At 44.8% G+C, this 27,606-nt stretch overlaps 1 protein-coding gene across 1 annotated transcript in view; it reads right to left on the bottom strand.

The window, feature by feature from the left end:
* Positions 1 to 27,117, bottom strand: part of BGN (biglycan) — a 48,342-nt gene extending 21,225 nt beyond the window's left edge. The window contains exons 1-2 of the mRNA XM_069986342.1: positions 26,826 to 27,117; positions 5,197 to 5,461 (exon numbers count right to left, since the gene is read on the bottom strand). Of these exons, the coding sequence (XP_069842443.1) occupies positions 5,197 to 5,446 (250 nt within the window). The 5' untranslated portion in view covers positions 5,447 to 5,461; positions 26,826 to 27,117. The remainder of the gene's footprint in view (positions 1 to 5,196; positions 5,462 to 26,825) is intronic.
* Positions 27,118 to 27,606: the final 489 nt, after the last annotated feature.

Here is a 27,606-nt window from a genome sequence, read left to right as displayed (position 1 = left end):
CCTCAGAAAGTAAGGCTCCCCCTCCTCTAAACTAGGGCACCCCCGAAAGTAAGGTGCCCCCCCAATGTAAGGCCACCCATTGCCACCCCCGCCACCACCCAGGTCTCACCTAATCCCCTCGTGGACATCCGAAACTGCCACCACAGGCAGCCCGGTACATAGCCCCTACGTCCTCCGCACATCCCGATGCACACCGGACCCGCCGCTGATCTGCCACATGCCGGACCCGCCGCTCTTGGTGAATATTCCGGGGAGGATGTTTTATTTCTCTCCCCCTGCTTCCTCCTCCCCCTGCCCCGGAGGGGGGAGAGAGATAAGACATCCCCCGAAAAAGAAGACATACTGCCTGTTTTTTTTGTTTTCTTTTGGGGGGGATATAAGGCACTGTCTTATTTTCAGCGAAATACAGTATTTCTCTTATCTTCCTTCTGGCGCCATTCCAGTGCAGTTAGTCATGTTCCCACAGGCCCGGTGAGAGACCATTAGGAGCGCTACCCGGCCCCATAGTGCAGATCCGCACCTGGCTGGCCTGCCCCTTTCTGATGATAATAAATGGATCGGGCTGGATTGGTGCCATGGGGGTGCTCCTAAGGCTACGTTCACACGTAACAAAACTAGCGGAATTGTGTTAGCCTCCCTCTCATAATGGGAGTCTATGGGAGGCGTGTGCTGCTGCTCTCCCCACGCTGAAGAATGAACATGTTCATTCTTCAGCGCGGAGAGATGCTGTGAGAACAGCAGTGTGCGCCTCCCATAGACTCCCATTATGAGAGGGAGGCTAACGGCATTCCGCGGCGGAATTGCCCGCTAGTTTTGCTACGTGTGAACGGGACCTAACAGTTGCCCCTGCGACCGTTTTCTGCATACAGCCCTTATGTAGACTTATGTGTCTCCATGGTTACAGAGACATGGTTAAAGAGTCATGTGGCTATGTCCTCTTCTGTCTGTCCTCTAGTTCTTGCTCATATACATTCAGTAGGTTACAAGAAGTAGACTGATATATGGGAACATGGGTTTGTTTGTAGTCTGTTACCATGGATACACATAATCTACAGCCTGGGACCAACACTATTGCCAGCCACACAGTTCTCCCTGGCAGTAGGGGTCCTTTTACATACACAGATATCTGACAGATTTTTGAATCCAAAGCCAGGAACAGATTATAAACAGAGAACAGGTCATAAAGGAAAGACTGAGATTTCTCCTCTTTTCAAATCAATTTCTGGCTTTGGCTTCAAAATTCTGCCAGATATCTGTATGAGTAAAATGACCCTAAGGGTGCCTTCACACGTACCGAATCCGTATCGGATTTCACGCTGCGAGGCCTATGGGGTCAAATACCCGCAGCGGAATTTTCATTCCGCTGCAGATATGTGACCCAGCCCCTGTAGATAGATGCCCCCATAGATGTCTCCTGAGCACTGGGAAATGAGAAAGAAGAGTATCCCCCAGTGTAGAAAATCTTGGGGAAGGTCTGTGTCTATGTTTACTACTTGTCATTAAGTCACATTAGGAAGAGCAGCTCTGAAGTACCAGCTGCTGCCCCAACAAGTAAAATACTGTATAGAATAATAGAAACTCACATAAGGACATGAAAGTTTTATTATTTGAGATGAAAAAGATTACTCAGCACTGCCTATCATTGTAACCTGAAGCTCTGGGAAGTAGCAGACAGATATCGCTGCACCCCGTAACAGGGCCCGCCAAGGACCCAGGCAGATGGACCTTTGGGCTCCCTCGGTAACCATGGACCAGCTGCAGTGACTACTCCCGGTCCTCCTATAGCTACAGCCCTGACTTTATCATCTAATATACTAACAGCAGCCATACCCCTGTGTCTGCTCATTGCCAAAGGGGCTATAGGAGAGGAAAGGCCAGTTCTTTTCCAGTTAAAGCGTTTTAAAATTCCAGTCTCTTAGGGGCCGTGTGTAACTATGATAAACATTCCGGTCCTATAAATCACTGTCTGCTTCCCTCAGACCCCCAGCACTAGCGCTAAACTCTTAAGTGGTGAAAGGAATCAACAGAAAAAATGCAGCAGTCCCTAAAGGCTTGGAAGGAAGACGTTCAGAAAAGTAAAATTCTGTGGGGATCTATAGTGTTTATCCTTAGCCTCCTTATACACTGGGACTGATAAGGATGAACCCAAGAAATTTAAAGGGTAACTCCACACTAGATAAATATACTTTTCTAATATGACTTATGTTGTATTTATTTCAGTCACTAAAAAAAGTTGTGCAAAAAGTGTTGGCCTTTTGAGTGATTCATGCCGTTTTTGAAAGTGGGTGGAGCGTGGTTTAACAGGGGCGTGGTCATTGCAGCCTGCTGGATTTTCCAGCTTAAGACTGACTTACATATCCCTGTACAGCACAGGGGCAGATTAAAGGGCCAGTGCTCCATAATAAATCTACCAAAACGATTGGCAGCAGGGAGTGTACTTACATCGTCATGTGATACACTGTTCTTAGTACACTCCCCCAATTAGGCCCTTCTATACATTAGGATCATTAGGCCTTGTTGCCCATGGCAACCAATTACAGTGCTGCATTAATTTTTTAAGAAGCATTACAGAAATGAAAGCTGAGCTCTGATTGGTTGCTGCGGGTAACAAGCCACACTCTTTCAAGTATATGGCCCTATTCACATGTTGAGTGATTTTTCTGGGCAGCAAAACCTCCCACAATTTTTTTTTACTCCATGATGTGTGGAAACTCATCCTTAATTGTGTGGTGTCCCGCCACGGGTATTGCTAGTGTAAACACACCTGTACTCTAAGTAAAAGTGCTGATGCACTAGATGTCGCTAGTATGTATATTGTATGCTTAAGTATTGCACAGCTGTGGAACTCAAGGGGTTATTGTTGCTTGTGGTTTGTGCACCAATGAGAGCTCTTTCCTCTTCTTTACCTATCTCTTTTCTCCTTCTTTCTCTGAACTCTTTTCTCACCCACTCACAGCAGGTATAACATACCCTGTAGAAGGTAGTCACATGGAGAGAGGAAGTCTTAGGGAGTCTTAGTCTGGTTCCTGTACAGGGAGGATGCAAGCCAGAACTGTCCCTACAGCAGTCATGTTGGGCCCTGGCTTATGCCAGGTTCCCTGTTAGAGAACAAGTCCAGTGTAGTTTACTCTGCAGACACACATGGGAAACAAGGACACTCTTTTCTTGAATGCAGCACTTCGACACACTATGCAGCCCACGCTGTGAACAAGTCTTAAGGTGCAGGACAGTATCCTGAAGAAAGAGCATTTGATACAGATAGAGCAAAGTTGCTAGAAGCCTACGTACTCTATCTCGCAGCGATGGTGTAACCAGGAAATCTTGGCCACTTTGCTCAACCCAGGTAACAAGGTCTGGGGCTTGTGTCACCCTGTAGGACGAGGCACTTGACACTGGTGGGCAATAGGTGGTACAAAGACCAAAGGAGTCAAAACACGGGCACAAGTATTCTCTCTACTCTCAAGCATTCTACTTATTCTACTTCTAAAGTTCCGACAGAGCACATTACTACATTGGGTTGGGACTCTCTCGACATCCTCCTTTACTTCTCTGAACTTATTCTACTTCTCATCACACAACCCAGCCAACACGGCTATTCTACCTCTCAAGCTCTCAGCACAAGTCTTGTCAGTAAAGTCCAAGGTATATTATCAAGTCAGAAGTCCATTTATATCACTGTATCAAGTATTTCTAAAGTAAAAGAGAGTTTATTTATGGTGACGGGACTCAGTGACTATTGCTTAAGCACCTACACAGTTATAGCACCTTCCTCGGGTCATCTCCCCTTTCTGTGGGTGGCGGTACCGATAGTCCGGGTGGGTCACAACTCCACTTCAGACCACCGTAATAAGCGCCCAAGGGACCCTCTCACAGCCCGGCAGGTCACCGACCACAGGGGAAAGGTTATAGCCAGCCTCCCTAAAATTAAACAGGTGTGCCATCATACCCGTGTGCCCAACCGGCACTGGCGTCACAACAACCTAACATCTGGCTGAGCTTTATCCCGACCAACCACTACTGTAGTGGAGTCACACCTCACCATCTAGCAAGTGACTGGTTGAGCCTCACAGTGGGCCAGCACCACGATTCCATCCATTTCTGTACAATGTGAACTTGTTTGCTTAGATTTGATCCATGTTTTTCATGGACATCACGGATGTGACTTTCATGCTGTCTTCAAAAAACACGGATCCCATAGACTTCTATTGGTAATCCGTACTGCAGTCACAATCTGTACTAGCACATGTCCTATATTTTCGCAGTATGGATTTTGGCTCTAAAATAGAACGGACTATGTGAATAGCCCAACAGAATCAATGTGTGATCAGTTGATCTATGATCTGCATTCACGGACAACTGTGCAGGACGTGTGAATTAGACCTACTTGTAGCACTGTTGTGTACAGACATATACACAAAACATCATGTATATATGCCCCCTTATGAATTGTATGAATTTATGCTAGCAGGGGTAAATCATGATAAATCAGGCACAAGAGGGGGCCATGCCTTTTCCCCACCTAGCTCTGCCCACCCGCTTGCACATCAGGAGAGCAGGCCATACGTCGGGGAAAAGGCACAGATTTTTGTGCAAACCACATGGACCCTCTGCATCAGCTTTGATTGGACGGTTGCTTGAAAGGAGTTTTCAATATTCTAAAAAATACTAGCTGTGTTGTTCCAAAAACAGTGCCTCTCTGCCACTGTTTCTTAGTTTGTGTGTGGTATCGCAGCTCTTTTCTATTGATGGGAATCAGGTTGAGTTGTAATACCACACATAGAGGACAGAGGTGGAACTGTTTTTTATTTTTTTTTTTAAAGCAGCTATGTTTATTTTTCCTGGTGAAGCCCTTAAATAACTATACAAGATATATAACATTAGTCCCTTTTTTCGCAAATGAAATGGTGAAATACCACATATAACCAAGGGGGGTGTCTTTTTTTGGGCAGAAAGAAGCAGCCATGTGTTTTTTAAGTCTTGACAACACCTTTTACTCCTTTCCCCACGTTTCCAGTTTATAATAGGATTCCCCTTTTCTGCCATTTTTCTTTACTCTTGCTGTTTACTCCATTTAGATTCATTGCTGCTTAGAACATTTTGCTGGTTGTTCTTGGAAATAGACAAGAGAGTAAAGCAAAGCATTGACTTTTGAGTTAATCTATATGTACATTGTGAAGTTTAGAAATGTCGACTCACCAAGGTCAGAGCACTGCACTACACGTAGGTGGCACTGGCATCCAAATGGGCATAAGTCAACGGGAGGCATGCCTGGGGGGAAAGGGGTAGGACCATCAACTCGAGGAATAAAGCCTGACCCATCCTCAGTTGCCTCATCTTTCATCATTGTTAATCCATCATCCATTGAAAAGTCCCAGAATCCTCTTTGTTCAAATGGCAGTGCGTTGCACAAGACCGCCCAGGAACACAGGAGAAGTAAGGTCTTCATGATTCCAGTGATAACCTGAAAAAACAGAAGACATTTGATGGTCAGTTTCTATTTGTCGCATACCATAGAGGCAGACCATTCAGCTACAACAAGACTTTCAGAACAGATACGGCCCAGTCTGGCTTTGTCCCATCTCCATCGCTCTTCAGAGGAACGGCATTGGTAACAAATAGTGATGAGCGAATACTGTTCGATCGAATAGATATTAGATCGAATAGTGAGATATTCGAATATTCGATATTCGTACGAATATCCCGCGAATATTCGATAAATATTCGATAAGCTTGTCCCCCAGCTTCCGGTTTTACCCTCCAAATGGTAAATAGATGTTTTTCACTAATCGAATACTTGTTCCCATAGACTTTAATGGGATCGAATATTCAAATATTCGCGGGATATTCGTTCGAATATTCGAATATCTCACTATTCGCTTATCACTAGTAACAAACAAGAGTGTGGGAAATTGACCAAAGTGTCAAGGTGTAAGGAAGGTCCACCATTATCCAATCTGGCCCTCTCTGCACCACTGCATGAAAACGTCTTCTTGATGATGATGTCCTCTACCATCCCAGTGTCCCATTATTCCGAGCATTGTGCTTTTTGCGCTTTAAAACCATTTGCAGTTCATTACATGTTTCCTAAAGAGAAGCTTTATTTCGCCATAATTACATAACTTCCATTTGACATTAATTATTTTAAGATGTTTTACAGTAGTCTTATTTGTTCAGACCAAGCAACAAAAAGACAAGGAGAAGAAAAACAAGAATTTGCTAATAATTACTAACAAAGCAACCTCGAGATGTCTGAATAACTTCCTCTACCCCTGTATACTGGAAATGTGCATGTAAGAGCCTGCAGATATAGAGTAAGGGTCCGGGAACATATGAAATGCCACTGGGACCATCAAAAATTTTGGAAGATATAAAAGTTATTTTCGGCTTTTAACTTATTTTTTAACGGATAGTTATGAAATAACAATGCAAAAGATATGGTAATATTTGGCATAGGTACCATAGGTGCCCAAGATGGAATTAAAGTGGTTGCATGCTTTGGACAATCTAGAAGGCCATCTGGACAGTAAGCTAACTATAAAGTGACTACAGGACCCCAAATGATCAACTATGATCTGTGAAGATCTGCTGGATCCTCACGCTGTAGATCTATGAATGATTACTGTACAGTTACCTACAGTGATTAACAAGTGACATCTTCTCTTATTGGAATCTTCCACTTTTACTTTTCCTTTTGTTCCAGACTGCCAGTAAGATACCTCCTGGTGAGTACTCACGTCTACAGAATTTGATGCATGACATAGGGCCCCACTCAGTGGCTTTGTAAGTGTTTTTATAATAGTAGGACTACTCTCAAACAGTAATGGTGCCTCTTTAGAGCTCCGACTCTGTAACAATGGGTCTTAGAGCCCCCCACTCAGTAATGGTGCCTCCACTTAATAGTGTCCAATAGTGTCCTCTTGGTAATTTCATTCAGTAAAGGTGCTTATTATAGTCTTAGGAATAGTGGCCTAACAAGTAAAAAAAGCTTAAACTGACCTGACCCCATTTCAACAACAAACAGCAATCTTTTGCCTGCTGATGGTACATTCTCTTTAAGTTTTGCATATGGATAGAATGGCACCGGCGCGGGGAAGCCAATGCTACAAGGGTCTTCTCCCACTGGGGGCGGGACGGCCGGTGCCCAGGAATTGAATGGCGCCGTACGCAGGAACCGGGCTGCAGTTTAAAAAAAGGACCGCGGCACTGGCTTCCCCACGTCTGTGCTGATGGTATATTCGCTTTAAGCACATGCTTAAAGTGGCCTGCGACTTTAGTAAATGGCTTAGTGTGGACCGAAAAGCCACGTTTCCTAAAGGACGCAGATGCACTTAAATTTGGCAGTCCCTAGCTATCCAAGGCACCTGGCCAAATATCCAAGACTTACATCCCAGAGGCTGTTACTTTCCGTCTCTGCCAGAGGATTATTTGAATATATCATTGGGTGCAAACTGGGCCCCCAAGGCCCCTATAGAAGCTATATGGAGTACCACAATGGTACATATGCCCTTGTGGTACCTAGAAACCTCAAGAATAACCACAGTCATAAACAAGTTAGAGAATAGCCAGCCTGAAGTCTGCGGTGTGACCCTTGCTTTAAATGACCATTCAGTAATGGAATGTCCATCAAAAATAGCTACAAAATTATAGCCTGTGACCAGCTGCTGAATGCGGAATTACAGGCACAAAAAATCCAGAGACTGGTACCACATCGAGCGTGTACTGCACCTCTAAGCTGTAATTTGGGAACGTTTGTTTCAGAATAATTAGTCACAAGTGACCATAGACACACAGGTAGACACAGCAGTCTACTCATTGCCAAGTTCTATATTTGCAATATAACAATGTTACTCGAAACAATGTTACTCGAAAGAAATTAGAAGAAAGATGATGAGAATTCTGTAATTCTGAAGACAATGGGGGAAACGAAGCAAAATGGAGACAAAAACTTTCATTTCTCCATAACCAATCGCAGCTCAGTTATGCACCATTTACATATAATTTACACTGTTCGGGTGACATTTTTTCAACACGTTCATGTTCAGAGGTTTTGTCATTATGAAATCAATTAGCAATAATACAAAAATTAATAATTTCTGGTAAAATATTCGGCACAGGCAGTCCAAAGATAATAACACATAAAATACCCCTCGCACAGTGGAGTTGGCATGTTGGACACCTGACAACAATATTAAATGCCCCCCCCCCCCCCCCCTCCCGACACACACACACAATGTTCTGCACTTGATCTATATCAACTATATCAAATCACTAGTCTTTGAGCCGAGCCTCGGGGCACCTATCATCATTGGTAAGTATATGTGCCTCCCAGCTGCCGAGGGACAAATAATGTGGAATGCTTCTTTAATGGTAAGTTCCTTACTCACTTTTTAGCAGTTCTGGTATTTTTTGTAATCTTTTACCTGTAGTCCACACAATGTAGTCCACACAGCCCTAGATCTTAGGATTCAGTAGCTCACCAGGATTGCAAGTTAGTAAAATAACCATTCTATTACTCCATCAGTCTAATGATATCCAAAGGAACACGCAGTGCAGATGTGAATGGTGGAGTTACCACTTTGTTGAACCATTAGACCAGCTATGAGAATGAAAACCTATTCCAGGTAAATGTGGAAACATCAAGGCTACAACAGGGCAATGTAGGATCAAGTCAGGGCCGCTTTAACCAGAGGGCACATGGTGCACGTGCACCGGGCCCACTGGTTAAAGGGGCCCCCCCGAGCAGGCCGGCCGTTGCTATGTGCGACCAGTGCGGTCGCACAGGGCTCCGGCCACCAGCCTGTCAGGGGGGAGCGCCATGGATGGGTAATCTACTTACCCCTCCATGGCGCCCCCTGCAGGGCCCCCCCGTCCGCCGCTGCCCCCGTCCGCTGCTGCTGCGGCGCTTCAGCGCTGCAGCAGCAGCGACACTGACAGAGAGAGAGCCATTGGCTCCCTCCCTGTCAGTCACTCACTCTTGTGGCCGCACTTCCTGCGGTCACAAGAGGCCGCGCTCTCCCTCTAGCGCCCGACGTCACTGGAGCGTCGGCGCGAGGGTGAGGGGAGTGCAGCCTCTTGTGACCGGAGGAAGTGCGGCCACAGGAGGGAAGAGAAGAGGAACGCGTGGACCCAGGTGAGTAACAGTGTTTGTTTTTTTCAATGTTATATGGGAGGGGGAGCTATATACTACGGGGGGGGGGGGGGGGGGGGGGGCACAGGGGGCTATATACTATGGGGAGCACAGGGGGCTATATACTATGGGGGAGCACAGGGGGCTATATACTATGGGGGAGAACAGGGGGCTATATACTATGGGGGAGAACGGGGGCTATATACTATTGTGGAGCACAGGGGGCTATATACTATGGGGGAGCACAGGGGGCTATATACTATGGGGGAGAACAGGGGGCTATATACTATTGGGGAGAACGGGGGCTATATACTATTGGGGAGCACAGGGGAGCTATATACTATGGGGGAGCACAGGGGGCTATATACTATTGGGGAGCACAGGGGGCTATATACTATGGGGGAGAACGGGGGCTATATACTATTGGGGAGCACAGGGGGGCTATATACTATGGGGGAGAACGGGGGCTATATACTATTGGGGAGCACAGGGGGCTATATACTATGGGGGAGCACAGGGGAGCTATATACTATGGGGGAGCACAGGGGAGCTATATACTATGGGGAGCACAGGGGGCTATATACTATGGGGGAGAACAGGGGGCTATATACTATGGGGGAGAACGGGGGCTATATACTATTGGGGAGCACAGGGGGGCTATATACTATGGGGGAGAACGGGGGCTATATACTATTGGGGAGCACAGGGGGGCTATATACTATGGGGGAGAACGGGGGCTATATACTATTGGGGAGCACAGGGGGCTATATACTATGGGGGAGCACAGGGGAGCTATATACTATGGGGGAGCACAGGGGAGCTATATACTATGGGGAGCACAGGGGGCTATATACTATGGGGGAGAACAGGGGGCTATATACTATGGGGGAGAACGGGGGCTATATACTATTGGGGAGCACAGGGGGGCTATATACTATGGGGGAGAACGGGGGCTATATACTATTGGGGAGCACAGGGGGGCTATATACTATGGGGGAGAACGGGGGCTATATACTATTGGGGAGCACAGGGGGCTATATACTATGGGGGAGAACGGGGGCTATATACTATTGTGGAGCACAGGGGGCTATATACTATGGGGGAGCACAGGGGGCTATATACTATGGGGGAGCACAGGGGGCTATATACTATGGGGGAGCACAGGGGAGCTATATACTATGGGGGAGCACAGGGGGCTATACACTATGGGGGAGCACAGGGGAGCTATATACTATTGGGGAGCACAGGGGAGCTATATACTATTGGGAAGCACAGGGGGCTATATACTATTGGGGAGCACAGGGGAGTTATATACTATGGGGGAGCACAGGGGAGCTATATACTTTGGGGGAGCACAGGGGGCTATATACTATGGGGGAGCACAGGGGGCTATATACTATTGGGGAGCACAGGGGGCTATATACTATGGGGGAGCACAGGGGGCTATATACTATGGGGGAGCACAGGGGGCTATATACTATGGGGGAGAACAGGGGGCTATATACTATGGGGGAGAACGGGGGCTATATACTATTGTGGAGCACAGGGGGCTATATACTATGGGGGAGCACAGGGGGCTATATACTATGGGGGAGAACAGGGGGCTATATACTATTGGGGAGAACGGGGGCTATATACTATTGGGGAGCACAGGGGAGCTATATACTATGGGGGAGCACAGGGGGCTATATACTATTGGGGAGCACAGGGGGCTATATACTATGGGGGAGAACGGGGGCTATATACTATGGGGGAGAACGGGGGCTATATACTATTGGGGAGCACAGGGGGGCTATATACTATGGGGGAGAACGGGGGCTATATACTATTGGGGAGCACAGGGGGCTATATACTATGGGGGAGCACAGGGGAGCTATATACTATGGGGGAGCACAGGGGAGCTATATACTATGGGGAGCACAGGGGGCTATATACTATGGGGGAGAACAGGGGGCTATATACTATGGGGGAGAACGGGGGCTATATACTATTGGGGAGCACAGGGGGGCTATATACTATGGGGGAGAACGGGGGCTATATACTATTGGGGAGCACAGGGGGGCTATATACTATGGGGGAGAACGGGGGCTATATACTATTGGGGAGCACAGGGGGCTATATACTATGGGGGAGCACAGGGGAGCTATATACTATGGGGGAGCACAGGGGAGCTATATACTATGGGGAGCACAGGGGGCTATATACTATGGGGGAGAACAGGGGGCTATATACTATGGGGGAGAACGGGGGCTATATACTATTGGGGAGCACAGGGGGGCTATATACTATGGGGGAGAACGGGGGCTATATACTATTGGGGAGCACAGGGGGGCTATATACTATGGGGGAGAACGGGGGCTATATACTATTGGGGAGCACAGGGGGCTATATACTATGGGGGAGAACGGGGGCTATATACTATTGTGGAGCACAGGGGGCTATATACTATGGGGGAGCACAGGGGGCTATATACTATGGGGGAGCACAGGGGGCTATATACTATGGGGGAGCACAGGGGAGCTATATACTATGGGGGAGCACAGGGGGCTATACACTATGGGGGAGCACAGGGGAGCTATATACTATTGGGGAGCACAGGGGAGCTATATACTATTGGGAAGCACAGGGGGCTATATACTATTGGGGAGCACAGGGGAGTTATATACTATGGGGGAGCACAGGGGAGCTATATACTTTGGGGGAGCACAGGGGGCTATATACTATGGGGGAGCACAGGGGGCTATATACTATTGGGGAGCACAGGGGAGCTATATACTATGGGGGAGCACAGGGGAGCTATATACTTTGGGGGAGCACAGGGGGCTATATACTATGGGGGAGCACAGGGGAGCTATATACTATGGGGGAGCACAGGGGAGCTATATACTATGGGGAGCACAGGGGGCTATATACTACTGGGGAGCACAGGGGGCTATATACTATGGGGGAGCACAGGGGGCTATATACTATGGGGGAGCACAGGGGGTTATATACTATTGGGGAGCACAGGTTAGCTATATACTATTGGGGAGCACAGGGGCTATATACTATTGGGGAGCACAGGGGAGCTATATACTATTGGGGAGCACAGGGGTCTATATACTATGGGGGAGAGCACAGGGGGCTATATATTATGGAGAGCACAGGGGGGCTATATACTATTGAGGGGGAGCACAGGGGGGCTATATACTATTGGGGGAGAGCACAGGGGGGCTATATACTATTGTGGGAGAGCACAGGGGGGCTATATACTATTGGGGGAGAGCACAGGGGGCTATATACTATTGTGGGAGAGCACAGGGGGGCTATATACTATTGTGGGAGAGCACAGGGGGGCTATATACTATTGTGGGAGAGCATAGGGGGGCTATATACTATTGGGGGAGAGCACAGGGGGGCTATATACTATTGTGGGTGAGCACAGGGGGCTATATACTACTGGGGAGAGTGCACAGGGGGGCTATATACTAATGGGGGAGCGCACAGGAGGGCTGTATATAACTGGAGGAGCACATGAGGGTCTATATACTACAGGGACACCTTAAAACTATGGAGGCACAGAGGGGTGTAACTATGTAGGAGTACAGAGGGGTGTAACTACTGTATAGGGGTACAAGGGACCTAACTACTGTATGTGTTGGAGCCTAAAATATTTGTCTGGCAGATTCTGGAGAGAAGATTCACAGCCAGGAGAAGACTTCAAGGTGGCCCACGCTGGATGGAGAGAAAAAGAAAAGGTGACAGACTCTGATCGGAGAAGACGCCTCCGGTGAGTCACTGGATGTAACTTCACTCTGTTATAGGCTTGTACTGTTAGGGGTCATGATGTGGCGGTATTATGTAATGGTATCAATGGTGATATCTTTCTGTTTTGTTTAGTGCAGTTTTTATGTAATATGTAATCACTGAATGGTGGAAATAGTGTTATAAGGTAACTACTGTATGTATTGGGGCTCTTGATACAGTGTGGGGGCAAATTCAGTACATTATACAATGTGCAGAAAGGTAAGGGGGGGCCCACTCTTGAGGGCTGTGCACTGGGCCCACCAATGTATTAAAACGGCCCTGGATCAAGTATGTTCTTAGTGAAGGATCCAACAGGGAGTTGATCATTCAAGAACTGTAATTGATCGATCACATGCTTAATTCTAAATTTCTCATAGGCTTCAATGGAAATTCACTTGGACACATGGCCAACAAGGAAAGTAAGACTGATGGGCACTCCAGCTGTAAGATCCATATCCCATACATCATAATAGTATGCTAGTTCGTATAGAGTCAATCTCATGTTAATCTGGACCCAGATCTACTGGATTGCTATGGAGCTTGATTATGTTGGGCTACTCGATGAAATTATCCATGAGACCCCTGAACATATGGTTTCTATTTCTTTTCTGTTTTGCTTATTACAAACTTCCCACAACGTGGTTTTTCTCAATTCATGAGCCAAGCCCCAAAATACAAAAGACTGATTATATTTAATCTGTTACATTCCTGGCATGGGGTACAACGTCAACTCTTTTAGATTAAGGAGGCCTTACACTATCCAGTCCCGTAAGAGCTGGCTTCACGTTCTTCTACAGCTTTGTATACATGGGGACAGCTCATCGGTCATAATGTAATAGTGTTTGTTTGTTTGACTGTGCAGTAAAGCAGCTGCTGTTGTTTAGTGACTAAGCATTTGTAAGTATTGCTACCACCATGAAGGGAGGCTTGGGGCCTTCTCGAGAGCTTACATTAGAGACCTAACCCAAAGTTACTGGGCCCAAGTTCAACATTTACAGCAGGGCCACCCACGTGCCATGCGTCATGTATGAGGTCATATGCTATTTGTAATTCTTATCTGACAGGGGGGTCTTTGAACCACCTCAGGTACCAAGAGCCAGGTGCAAATGCTACCACTGCCACCCTCATAGTTACTTGCTGGCTAAAATCGCTCATTTTGTGTTCTGCTTACACCTAATAGTTATTTGGTAATATGGAATGAGTCATTGTGGTCAGTAGAGAGGAGGATATCCAGTAGATAAGAGGAGCAGTCAATGTAGACACTCAGAGTATAGAGTCCAGGCAGGGCCGATTCAAGGGTTTCTGCCGCCTGAGGCAAACCTGGGACGCACAGACGCACAGACGCACATGGGAAGTACGAACACTATCTTCTTGAAAGCAGCACTACTAGACGCTATGTAGTGCTAAACACTCACAGAGAGGACAAAGTTGGAGATCATCCCAACCCACGCCGAGAACCAGTCTAAAGGTGCAGGACAGTATCCTAAAGCAAGAGGAACTGATCCGGATAGAGCAAAGTTGCTAGAAGCCTAAGTACTCTATCTCAAAGCACGGGTGTATTCAGGAAACCTTGGCCGCTCTGCTTAATCCAGGTAACAAGGTCTGGGGCTTGTGTCACCCTCATAGGACGGGTGACCCGACACTGGGGGGCAAGTATTCAATCTCTACTCACAAGAATTTTACTTATTCTACTTCTAAAGTTCCATCAGATAGAAGGCTGCTTGAAAATTTTCTCCACAGAACAGGATGTGTTGGCTTCTTATAAGGCTTAGTGGCCAGAGTGACAACTGCAAGATATCTTGATTATATTAAAGTAAAGATAGTAAAATGGAAAATAAGGAAAGAGAAACACCAGTCCCAAGTTTCCCGGACTGATTCATTTTGAAAGCCACTGGTTTACCCCTGTTTACTCTGCCATACCCTAATAAGACCATTGTCTATTATGGTGCTATCCAAACTCCCTTTTAAAGCTCTAAATGCATCATGTTAACCAGTAGTCTTGCCAAACCTTTCTGTCCCTATTGAACATATTGGCCATAGACCTCTGAGAACCTTTAAGTGGCAGTGCCCGAAACCCACCTGCTTCTATACAATCCAGGGCACGTTCACTAAATGCTATAGCTGTGTGGGTAAAGTACACAGTCAAAACTTTTGACATGTCTGTGTGAGGTATCAATAGTTTTAAAGTGACAGTAACACTTTAAAAGGGTATTCCAATGTTAGGTAAGAAAAAGGCAATGCTGCAGAAGCATATATCATTGTTTACCTGTCCAACCTATCTCTGAAGCCACCAAAACTTCTTTTGTTTATTGTGTCTGTAATGCTCTCCCCTTATCATGTCCACCCACTACTGCTTGGTTGAGAAGTTGCTTAGTACTACGATTCACACAATGCATTGCTTTTCCTCAGCTCTTCATCACAGTCCTCCCACCCTGTCTACTCCCCTCCCACAGCACTCCTGCCAGTTCCCTGCCAAGAGCTGCTACATACCATTGCTCTACACAAAAGTTGCAGCATCATTCCCTGTCTGCTCTTCTGCTTGTGGCATTGTTCAGCAAAAGGGGGAATACTGTAAACACAATATATATATATATATATATATATATATATATATATATATATATATATATATGTGTGTGTGTGTGTGTGTGTGTGCAGTAGTGGATTATAATAGGGGTGTTCCAGGTGGCAGCCCGGGGCCCTGAGCTCCTGGGGGGCCCATGACCACCCAAAAAGACTTATACTTTCAGTGGTGTATTGTCTCCTGGCTACACTTCCGCCATGATTTGCAAAAAAATCACAGTTTTTTATGGCAATTTTGCACAAATCAGGACATCATGACATTATCTGTCCTGTCCTATGAACGCCAGGCTAGTGCTGCCATAGTTACAGTGGGGTTTGGGGGCCCAGGCTCGGTGAACAGCCCGGGGCCTATGGTAAAGTTAATCCGCCCCTGTGTGTGTGTGCGTGTATATGACAGTTATATAAGACTATTTGACTATTAGTATATGACTATTAGTAATAACACTATATTAGTAACATAAATCCTGGGGTGATATTTTAAAGACTGTTTTCCCGTATCGGAGTTCCTCTAAATCCTCTATATAAAATGACGTTTACTCTGGGCCCCGTTTCTCTTCCGACTGCCTGTTATCACTTTGTAATGTTATGGCTCGCAGTGTGGAAGGGTGTGTGTTAAGTTAACATAAGCATTTAGTGAATCCCTTGGAGGAGCATTCCTTCATTCAGTGACAATTATGGTTCCTGGCTCTCCAGCTGCGAGCTCCATTCCTCTGCACAGGCTTCATTTTCTGGTTTTCTTTTCCTTACAATCCAGTCCGTGCCAAGTATAATAAATCTTAGCCTCTCGTTCATTGGATTTTGTGTATAATGAATGCATACTGTTATAAAGGTAAGCCGCAGATGTTATTTGTGTATGCACCAAAAAAGCTGTCAACTTAGGGCTGGATTACCGGGAGGGCAAAAGGGGCAATTGCCCAGGGTCTCAAGAATTGTGCAGGCTAACTTATTGGCCACATCTTATCCAACTAAATGATGAGTCTTCCCAGTATGTGTCAGCACTTGTACAGCTATAACTGCAAATACCCAGGATTTGAAAGAAGGGAAAAATGGGCAATTGCCCACCACACAATTGCCTACCATGGGTGTTACAGTTCTATACACCCCTCGCAAAAGTCTGTACTTATTGTTCTTGTGTGGTGATAAAAGCAGTACTAAAGTTCGCCACTAGATGTCACTGTATTATATATACATTATATACATTATGCATACATATATATGAGACTCTCACAGCATCCTCCTCTCTGCTACTCTGTTTCTTTGTACTACTCAGCACAACTACGTCGACACGACTATATCCTACACTGCACTTCTACTACAGATCAGGTTGCTGTATTGTCAAGTATTTATTTGGAACATTGTGAAGTGTTATCAAGTGCTTTATCGAGAGAAACCTAATACTGTTGATTCTGTATTAGCTGCTGCACATTTGCAACTAGTAAACCAGTCTTCCTTACGTTAAAGAGACTCTGTGATTTCTCACTATCCACCGACACAGCACACAACGCAACCTTGGGACACTTCCCCTTTCTGTGGGTGGCAGATCCGATAGTCCAGGAGGGTCACTACACCACTCTGGCCCTCCATGATTACACTAACCCAAGGGACCCAGTAGCAACCCGGCAGGACACTGACCACAGGGGAAAAGGGTACAACCGGCCACCTATCAAGTGCCTGGCCGATCCTCTGACATAGTAACATCATCACCGGGGGCATCGACCACACCTCCACCAACCTTATTCTAGCCCTGAGAACACCATATTATCTTCTAACGTTACACACTAGACAGTCATCCAGTCCTATGAAGATCCCTATTGTATATGGAAGCCTTTAGTTGTGTCCCAGTTACATAGCTTATACAGTACGGCTAATTCTATGGTGTGCATATAGGGATGCTACAAACATACAGACTATAACATAAAAACACATACAGCCTGTTCGGGCAGAGGTCGGACGTCGCACTCAGTGTTGGGTTACAAGCTATAAAAGGATACATGGAGCCAGACAGATTGGATATATGCTATGATATCGGTATTTACAGTTTGACACATCCCAACGTGTCGCCGGAGTCCTGAAGAACAAATATTTCACAGTAATTATCATTTCCTGGGTAAGCGTGATCACAATTCTTGGCACTAGTTATCACTTCTTGGAAAAACGAGAAGATATAATGAAGGAAATAGCATTCATGGCATCGAGCAGTACAGCGGGGAGGCTATGTCCCCTACCGCTCCTTATCGACAGATTATGTTTGTATTAGCTACCACTGACGACTTCTCAAACTCCACTCAACCTTTCCAGGGTCACGTGATATTTATTCTTGGTGCAATCTTGTATCTGCTGAGCTATGGAGTCTAACAGATTGTAATCAGCCTATAAAAACACGTCTTTGTCCAACTCAAACATGTGGGAAAAATAATCCTTCTAGCCATTCATTACCTTTATGGCGCTGGTGACCCGGGAAGTTTCACAGTGTGGGAAAATCAGATTGTAGGACAATCCCTACTTGACAATAAGATGATCACAACTTGGTATATGGATACATTGAAATTGGGAAGCCAAGTCAGAACGTTAAAGGGGTAGCCCAGAGGAATACTTTGTACTTTGAGTATCCTACGTTTGTTTATTGTACTACTATTTTACTTGTTTGCCTCCTAAACACCGCTGATCCACATATACTGAAATATATTGACGGTGCAAGGGTTAAAGAGGTTGTCCGGGAAAATTTAGCTTTTCCCCTGTCCACAAGATAGGGAAAAAGTAAGAGATCGCAGGGGGGTCCGACCTTTGTACCCCCTACCATACTCCCTTTCGGCTCCAGGCTTCTTTCTTTTGAATAAAGACGCAGGTACGGCACGTGACCCATGGCTCTATTCATTCCTACAAATGTGCCAGAGAGAGCTGAGTACAGCACTTTCCGGAATGAATAGAGCCACGAGTCACGTGCCGTACCCGTGGCTGTATTCATAAGAAAGAAGCCAGGGGTCGATACAGAGATGGGGGCGTGGTACGGAGGTCAGGCTCCCCACAATTTCTCACTTTTCCCCTTTTCCATTGGTCACATGTAAGGAAATAAAAGTATGGTCGCATGACACTTCCTCCTCTTTCCATCTTGGAACCAGTCATTGCAAAAAGCGAAGTCCAACCCCCTCTCCCCTGAGGGATGGAACTTTCCAGGTCCATACTGGCTTGACCTGGAAACCTAAGGTCTAGACAGTTCAGAGTTTCCTTGCTACCAAGTCTACAGTTCCTGTAAGAGAGTATCAAGCCAGAAAAAGAGACATTTTTTACATCTTTAAAGCCAATGAACTCAATCTGAAGTGCCTGCGAAAAGGTCAAGCCCACAGTAAAGAGGATTTTTGCTTCTTGGGGCCCCTGATTCAGTACCAGCTACTCTACTACTAGCACGTTATCCTCCATCTTGTTTCAGTTCCCGCCTTTAATACTGGACAGATCTGGGGTGTGTATACAGTGAATCCCGGCATCGTGTGGATACAGGAGGTTTCACTTTGCTGAAGTCCACGCTGAAAGGAAAGTTCTGCTACAAGCACCTGCTCCTAATCCAGACAGGTAAAAATTGTCTATTCAAGAAAGATGAATTCCTAAAAATCTCGGCACTCACCAGTAGAATTGCTTGTACAGCAATTGTCCAACAAATAAGCAAAAAACAGGACACGTGTCAGCTCAATGCCTTTTTCAACTGCCAGTTGAAAAAGGCATTAAGCCGAAACACCTCCTGTTTTTTACTGGTGGTTGAAACCCACTGCTAGTTGACAAAAGCATTGAGCCGAAACACGTCTTGTTTATGCTTATATATTGGACACTTAATAGAGTACAAGCAATTCTACAGGTGAGTGCCGAGATACTTTGTGATTCACTACATACAGAATTCGTTCCCTACTACGTGCGCTGCCACTAACTATATAGTGCCGATTATTTTTTGTTTTAAGTAGTCAAGAAAGGTAACAGTTCCTCAAGGACTCTTCTACATTTCCTAACTCTTTTTTGGCTAAGTTTGGAGTTAATGTCTAGTGACTTACATGTCACAACCATCTCCTTTGCATTTGCCACCTCAAGTAGGATCGTGCCACAACCTAACTGTTGGTAAAGTATACTTCAGTACCCAACACCGCAGACAGCCATCTACATTCCCCTGGTGATCTCTGGTGGGAGGAAGGTTCTCCATGTAGCTCAGTATAATTTTACAGTCAGGCTATGTGCATTATCATTAATCTTATCATCCTCATGTAACAAGCTGTAACCTCCCGTTAAATGGAAACATACAAAACTGTAAACTTCTTTCCTAGTGTAATCCTTTGATCGTGCTTGAACATGTTCTGAATAGTGTTTAATGGTGAAACGACTATGGTGGCAGAGATTCCAAACATATCAATGGCATTACAGAGGTGTTCCTATTGCCAGTTATATGCCTTTAAGATTAGCAATGGTAACAGTGTACAAGTATTTCTATTAAGCATGTAGGTACAAGTGGGACTGAGTCCATTCAAGTCAATGGGAAACCTTCAAAGTAATCCCTGTGTAAAAAAAATATACTGAGCTCAGGGTGCCAGTGAAGCATTAGTGGGCCACTAGTACCAGCTGTCTTGCTAGAACAGAACTCTTGCTTAGGACATAGATACAGTTAAAAGGGTTTGCCATTGCTTTTATACTACCTGAACCATGGGTCATTGGGGTGGTCCGTGGTGGCATCTGGCTGCCCTACCAGCCTTGAGTAATAGAGCTCTCTCTGTCAATCACGACCAGAAACCACCAGGGTTTCAGACAGTATGAAAGTGTTGACAGATTCCCTTAACAAAATAATGCAGTGTCCTGGTACCCGGTGTCTTGGCCACTAGAGTTGAGCGGTACTCGAGCATGCATATGGCTGTATCCATGTTTTCCAGGGCTCCCTAGGGTGGCATCAAACTTCTCCAGCCATCGGTATTAAAACGCTGAATAATCGGTTTCAAGCATGCTCAAATACCCCTCAACTCTACTTGCTACTGTAATATAATGTTTTGGGGATTTTGAGAAATCTTTCTTCAAGTTTCTAAGTCCTAAACTGTTTATTGTGACTCTAATGTGTATACCTTGTCAATCTGCCATTTCTACAGACATTTCCATATTAAGGATGTGGATGCGTGGAACGTTGGTCACATGACTTTTCACCAGACAGAAGAAAGTTCAAAGTTAAGTGTCCCAAGTTCAACCTTTTCCCCCAGGTTAGAACCAATCACTGCAATTCCCCCCCCCCCCCCCCCTCCCTTCCGAGGGCTGGATTATTCTAGTAAATCTGGGCTAGACTAGAAATGGAGTATAAAGTCAAGTCCAGCCTTCTAGGCCACATTAAGGGAAAGGGTTTAGGTATAGTTTAGTTTACAATTTCCAGTCACTACCAAACCTGCTGCAAGCAAGTAACCAAGCTATGACTTTACCAGTATGAAAGTAAATCCAGTTCTAGTCTAACCTGAGTCAGCTTTAAGTCAATCCCAGGGATCTCTGCACCGTGGGGTGTTTCAGGTTTTACCCAAGCCGGTCTCCAGTCCACACTGAGAGGACAATCATGTCTATTATCCTGTTCCTTCTTCAAGGGAGAATCGTCCAAACAAAACAGGAATAAGCTGTGCAAGGACTCTCCTGCCAACAACTCTTTGTGGGCTTCCAGCTGTATTGTGTGTTACACCTCACATTCATCTTCAGCAGATGCTCAGTGATGGGGAATCGTACTGCACCTAACCATGGATAAAGTCTTCTCTAGTAAATTTACCACAGTATACTTACTTGTGTAGGACTCTACAATAGAGAATTATTCATCTGGACTGTATATAAATCTTCACTTAGTGGGTAAAGCATAGTCAGAGACTTTCAGTCAGTTTGCTGACAAAGCAACTACCAAAGGAACTGACCAATACCAATTCATTCACCCTAAAGGGTATATCCCCAGGGTCAGGGACACTTGTGCAGACACATATTTACAAAAGTTGCATGGGACCACAGGGGCAGCTTTAAGGTTGGCCAACCACTAAGCCATCCGTGCCATTATAGTAGACCTTGCCTAGGAGGCTACTATCCTCAGTTGCCCTGAACTACACCACCCAACCTTCTTGTGGGCACCACAATAGCAGAAGAAGAAACTGTGTCCATTAGTTCAAAACAGCTTCTCAGTTGGTTAGTATCTGAAGAGTCCTACTAAGCTAAGTGACTGTGACATCACATCAGGTCTCTCCCTGTCAAGTAACCTCGTGTGACATCACCAGTTGTTTTCAATGAGGTAGGTTGAAATGACATCACAACACAACATACTTCTCATACATGGTGGGGTCTGCCCCGGCTGCAGGCTACCTATAAAGCCTTTATACTTTTACTATATAAAGTGTTAGTCTAGTCCGTCATGCCAAACCAATCACAGCCATATTTCGCCTTTTTAACCCTCATAAATGGGAAACATTCCACATCCTTCTTTGTTTAGTCTAGAAAATATCTGCCAGGTTCTTGGAGACGTAAAACATTCTGAAGAAGTTATGAACCAATAGACACGGGATATTGCATATAAGGGTAGGTTCACATTAAGAAATGAAAAGCCGTCCCAAGCATCTGGATGGGATTGTTTCTGCAGTATGTGCATGGATTTCTGCAAAGTCCATTCACATGAATGGGGCGTCGAAGGTTCTTGCCTAATACAGAGTCTAATGTTAATCAGAAAATGTTATTGCCAGATTATCAAATTGAGAATAAAAGCCCTGTGGTTATTGCTAAACAGGCCAACATTACCCTCATAATAGTGATCAGCTGATGAACAAGGAAACACTTCATTGGCTGATACCATAATAAACATTGACTGCACATTTCTCCAATGTTTTAGGGGATGTGCAGCCAACAATGATGGAAGCAATGGGCTGCATGAACAATCCAACAACCATTTGTACAGTCCTGCCCACACAATAGCCAAGCCGCGTAATAGGCCCTTTAAGTCTGCTTGATATATGATCGCATCGGGCGTGGAGTATTGTGACGTATTATGACTAGAGTTGAGCAAACTTCAAGCATGCTTGGCTTAGCCCAAACCCGAGTGTGCGGCATTTGATTAGCCGTGGCTGCTGAAGTTGGATGCAGCCCTGGGGAAACTTGGAAAACCTGGATAAGGCTGTATCCATGTTTTCCCGGACTCCTGAGGGCTGCATCTTTCTTCAGCAGTCACCGCTAATCAAATTACGCATGCTCGGGTTTGGGCTAACCCAAGCATGCTTGAAGTTTGCTCAACTCTTATTAAGACACCCATAGATGTCCATGGGACCATAGTAAAGTATGTCACCTACTATAAATCTAGCCATACATTTCAGATAGCAGATGGCTGTTTGGCTGACAGTTATCTTTTCTATTTCCCACATGTACACTTGAAAAGCCACTGTCATACACCTCTGGTGGAAGCTTGTTTATCAAAGAACAATGGAATGGGTGGTAATGAGATCCATCTGTATGATCCTCGGACATCTAGCATTGAAGGAGTCAGGAGGCTCCTATATACAGTAAATGGTCGATGGGTCCCACCCAAGTGGACAATTTTGTCTGACTAACCTAATATATCCAGCTTTACAGTATGCATACAATATCTGCTGAGGTCTGTTTCAAGTATCTAGTACATTCTTAAATTTTTGACCACCTCTGATTAAAATGATTACCACATTATATATATACAAAATAAATACCTAACAAATCTGATTTCAACACCATAAGGAAGCCCTTATGAGACATGACCAGAGGCATAGCTATAGGTAGTGCCAAGATTACAGTCATACATGGTCCATGAGAAGGCCTAAAAACCCATCTGCCACATGACAAGACCCCAGTATCACAAATGGCCCAGGCCAGACAGAGAGGACCTTGTCACATTTTGCGAAGGAAGCCCAGCAGGCCCCCCAGCTCCATCTATTGCTATAATTAATCGGAGGCCTCGATACAGATGTTGATTTGGATCACAGGAGCTTCAATTTACACCTCTGAGTGTGAACAACCCTTCTGCACCACTGTTAACAATCACCCTTGGCACCATAGGCACACGGTGGTCCAGTGTTGTCAACAGTGTACTGTGGAGGCCATCATTATGCCACGGTGCATACTAGAGATTAGTCTATTTAGGGGACACCAGTAGACATGTCTCATTGTCCATAAGGTCCAAGGTCTACAAAATTCTATCACTTCTCTGAAAATGGAGCTGTGTATGGGTGGACAGCAACCAGGGGGATGTGAGAATCCAGAGGACCCCAGTAATGCTATGGTTCTTCATGAATATCATGAATCTCGATCTAGTGAATCATATTCAACAGATTTAGATTAGGATTGAGGAGTAACCATAAACATCTGGATAGTATGGTGTATTTTGTGCTTATTTTAGTAGGTAAGGCTCCATATGTTTAGGCGTGTCTTGATAATGCTTAAGATTTCTATGATATAATACTGAACATTCCAGACCCTCCGGGGTGCATGAAATCGGGTAAGTCTCTCTTATTTTGCCTTCTCTTAAGTAACTTAGCCTGAGACAGCAGCTTTTTCCCCTCCAAGACTGAACATTTTCCATTCCTTGTAGCCAAATTAACCTTTTTTTTCTAGCAGACATTCGGGATAAAATTCATGTACGCTGAGCCCTAGGACTGTAGAGAATTTTCCGTACTGCTGCCAGTTCAACCATGATATTGGATCCCCTTATCGTGAATGCCTGCCATCGATCTCAAGACACTAGTTTAATGTTCTGTACATCATTAACTATCGAACTGTCATTGTGAACTTTACAATAGAGATACTTGTAGCCCCAATAGTAAATTCTTATGGTTGGGACCTCACCATTGTTTAAACTACTAAAGGCAAAATAATTATCGTTGCTGCTAGGGCCCACTAGAGTACCATAGGACCCCTGCTACGGCACTATACTTGACAACCCCTTTGAGGCTGATTTGGTTATAAGGGTCTATTTCTTACAGATAGGGATGGGGAACCTTCAGCCCTTCAGCTGTTGCAAAATTACAATTCCCATCATGCCTGGACAGCCAAAACTTTAGCTTTGGCTGTCCAGGCATGATGGGAATTGTAGTTTTGCAACAGCTGGAGGGCCGAAGGTTCCCCACCCTGTTTTAGACCATACAAATGACATGTCCTATATGTGCAATGATAACATTGAAGATTACAATGAAATTAAAGGTAGACATGTTGTGCATGGGTGGAGAGTGACCCTTAGAATGAATTCCTCTCGTGGGCCCATGGAACCCCAGTCTGATATATTAATCTTCGGGGTCCATGACAATAAAGACATTGTATGTCCTGCCAACCTGCATTTGCCAGATCATGACATCCAAATGGCAACTAGCTGATCAGATCCATTAATAGTCAGTAGATTAGGATGACCAGGTTGTCTGCCAGTGGAGATATCTGGACAATGAAGATCTCCACATCACAGGTTGAATAAGATTTCAAAGAGGGTTTCTAGTTTTACGTAGCATCCCTTTCTTGATCTTCCCAATCATTCTTGAGCACATGACCCTATAAATTGTCTGAAGTGTGTGATCTTAAAATCGAATTCTTCTGTTTGGTCGACTATTCACATTCCTGGTGGCTACTTAATAGATTAGTCTATTAGTCACCACAAACATGATGTCTTCTCCGTATAGGGTCTTTGCTTCTTTACCAGAACTCTAACGAAATATCTCAAATGAAACGTCCCTTCTGTTGCTTATAGTCAATATTTACAATGGCAGAAAAGTGATTCACGCAGGAAATATCTCTTCGACAGCGGTTTATGGGCTGTGGTTGTACCAATGAGATGAACAATATGGGGTTTCAGGCTCTTACGAGAGGTGGGGGTTCTGAAACTTCCGACCTCCCAGATGGAGGCTGTCCGATACAGTATTAGAATAGACCTTCTCAAACAGTATTTAATATCTTTCCTATGGTCCCAATATGAAATAATAACTATAATAATAGCAACAATGTCAACCTATAATCTCATAGATTTACGGAAAAATTATATTTGGTAATGGCACTGCTAATGGTATATAATCATAGATGGCACCAGGAGGTAAAAGAACAATATGTAAGCTTTAAGTATAACGTTGCATACAGTACAACGCAAGCCGGTCATGCACAATAGTTGGCTGAATTAGTGATTTTGAACATTTGAGCCGATCACTGACCAATATCTAGCATGTCGATGGTCAACTCATTCATACAAAAGTCCTGTCTATCAATCTGCTCTATAGTGACTTATCGTGATTTATTGTGTTCATAATAGAAGGTTGCCAGTCTAGTACATGATAAATACTGGATCAATGGAATTGGTCATACTCTGACTTTATGAGTCACTTCTACTAAGTAAAGTATGATCGACCTGCAGACCATGATCAGGCTAGATCTGGGAAGCAATGCGCCCCCTGGTTGTCAATGTAGAACTTTTTTAATCACAACTCAAGGTACAACAATAACCTTTCCCATAAAAACACAAGTTCAGCTTATAATTGTAAAGAAGAATAAAAGTGGACCCCCCCAATTAAATTTAATTATAGAGTTAAACAAAGTTCCAATACAGAAACAGACTGAATAACATTGCAAATAAAGTTATTTAAAAAGAACACATGGCATGCTCATACTTTATTATAGTATCCAGTTTATTTATGTAGCAAAAGCCCATGAGTCCACAGTACTACAGGGTCCATGTATCAGAGTATAAGCACGTCATGCTCGATGCTTGTAACGTAAATCGTACAAGTATGGAGAATTCCTTTAAATTTGCCGGATGGCTGACAGTATAAGATGTAGGAGCGTAGTCCTGCAGGTATTCATACATCATCTAACAAAACGCTCCATACACATGAGATCCTGTGGTTTCTCTGCTGGAGGTGACTGGAAGCTCTATACTTGTCAGTCCTTCCTGTGCACTTCCACTGTCTCATTCATACACTCCCGAAGTTCCTCCAGAATCCCTTTCAGAAAAAAACTGCCAATTATCCCCTGACAACAATGAACCGCATCAAACCCTTCTGCATACCAATGAAGAAAACTCCATCGACTAGGAATATGACTCCCACCCACCCCACCCCATCCCTAATAATTAGTTACTATCAAATTCTTTCCCATCCCGTCAAGCTGCAAAAAGTTGCAAAAAGTTTTCAAAACTTATTCCAAACTTTTGGTGAAGTTGGGGTTACAACTCTGTGTCTAAGTTGTCTAAAGTAAAAAGGTATTAAAAAAAAAAAAGTGGGTCCCCCCCTTCTGGTGACATCATGGACAAACTTCTAGCATAAAATATAATAAACTACAATTATCATGTAAGAAAGTTCTACTGTACCTTATCCTCTTTCTTGTTCCTTCAAATAAAGTTTTCCTTCTGGTTGTACAATTTGGTATACCGTATTAAGTTTCAAAAAAAAAAAACCTGTCCCTGTCCCCAGAGGAGTTTATTGTTCCTCAGCCGGTTGCTTCTTGACTTCCAATTCTTGTGTTTAAGAAGGAGGCTCCCACCCTGCTGCCCCCCTTAGTCTGACTGACTGGACTGGTGCTGTTAGCTGCAGGGTTTTGTGTGTGAGATTTAAGGATGTAATTTCCTTGCAGACAGCACAGCACTCAATGCTCGGATTGCATTCACCTCCTCCTCCCCTCTAAGGATATAATACATGAAAACGGCTCGAGGTTTCAATGACATGTGGCTTTTATCATCACACCTGCCAAAAAAATAACAAAAAAAATCCCTCATCTGCTGCCGCGTCTTCCTCGCAATGAAAAATATCCTAAGGGGGGGGGGGATTTTTTTAAAGAAAAAAATAAATAAAACCGTTTTGGTGTTTATTATTGTGAGTGGCGGGCTGTTTACTGTGTCTACTCCAAGGCTACGTCATAGCGTCTGTTTGTAGATGGCGCCGTGGCATGTGGTAGACACACGTGGAGCCATGTGAGCCAGATTTTCGTGTGGTCTTACAGGGATCCCCTATAGTTGTTGGCTTCATAGGACAATATCCTCAACTCCATCTGTAGATGTACTGTGGCAGTCAAGCGTAGGAATAAAATACCCACCTGAATAGTTTGTCCAAGGTGGGCACAAGACAACCGCATCATACACACAGTGATGAGGA

Source organism: Dendropsophus ebraccatus, chromosome 10 (genome assembly GCF_027789765.1).
Source record: "Dendropsophus ebraccatus isolate aDenEbr1 chromosome 10, aDenEbr1.pat, whole genome shotgun sequence".
Lineage (NCBI taxonomy): Eukaryota > Metazoa > Chordata > Amphibia > Anura > Hylidae > Dendropsophus > Dendropsophus ebraccatus.
Note: the sequence above shows the minus strand (reverse complement) of the source record. Positions and strands in the feature narration are given on the sequence as shown.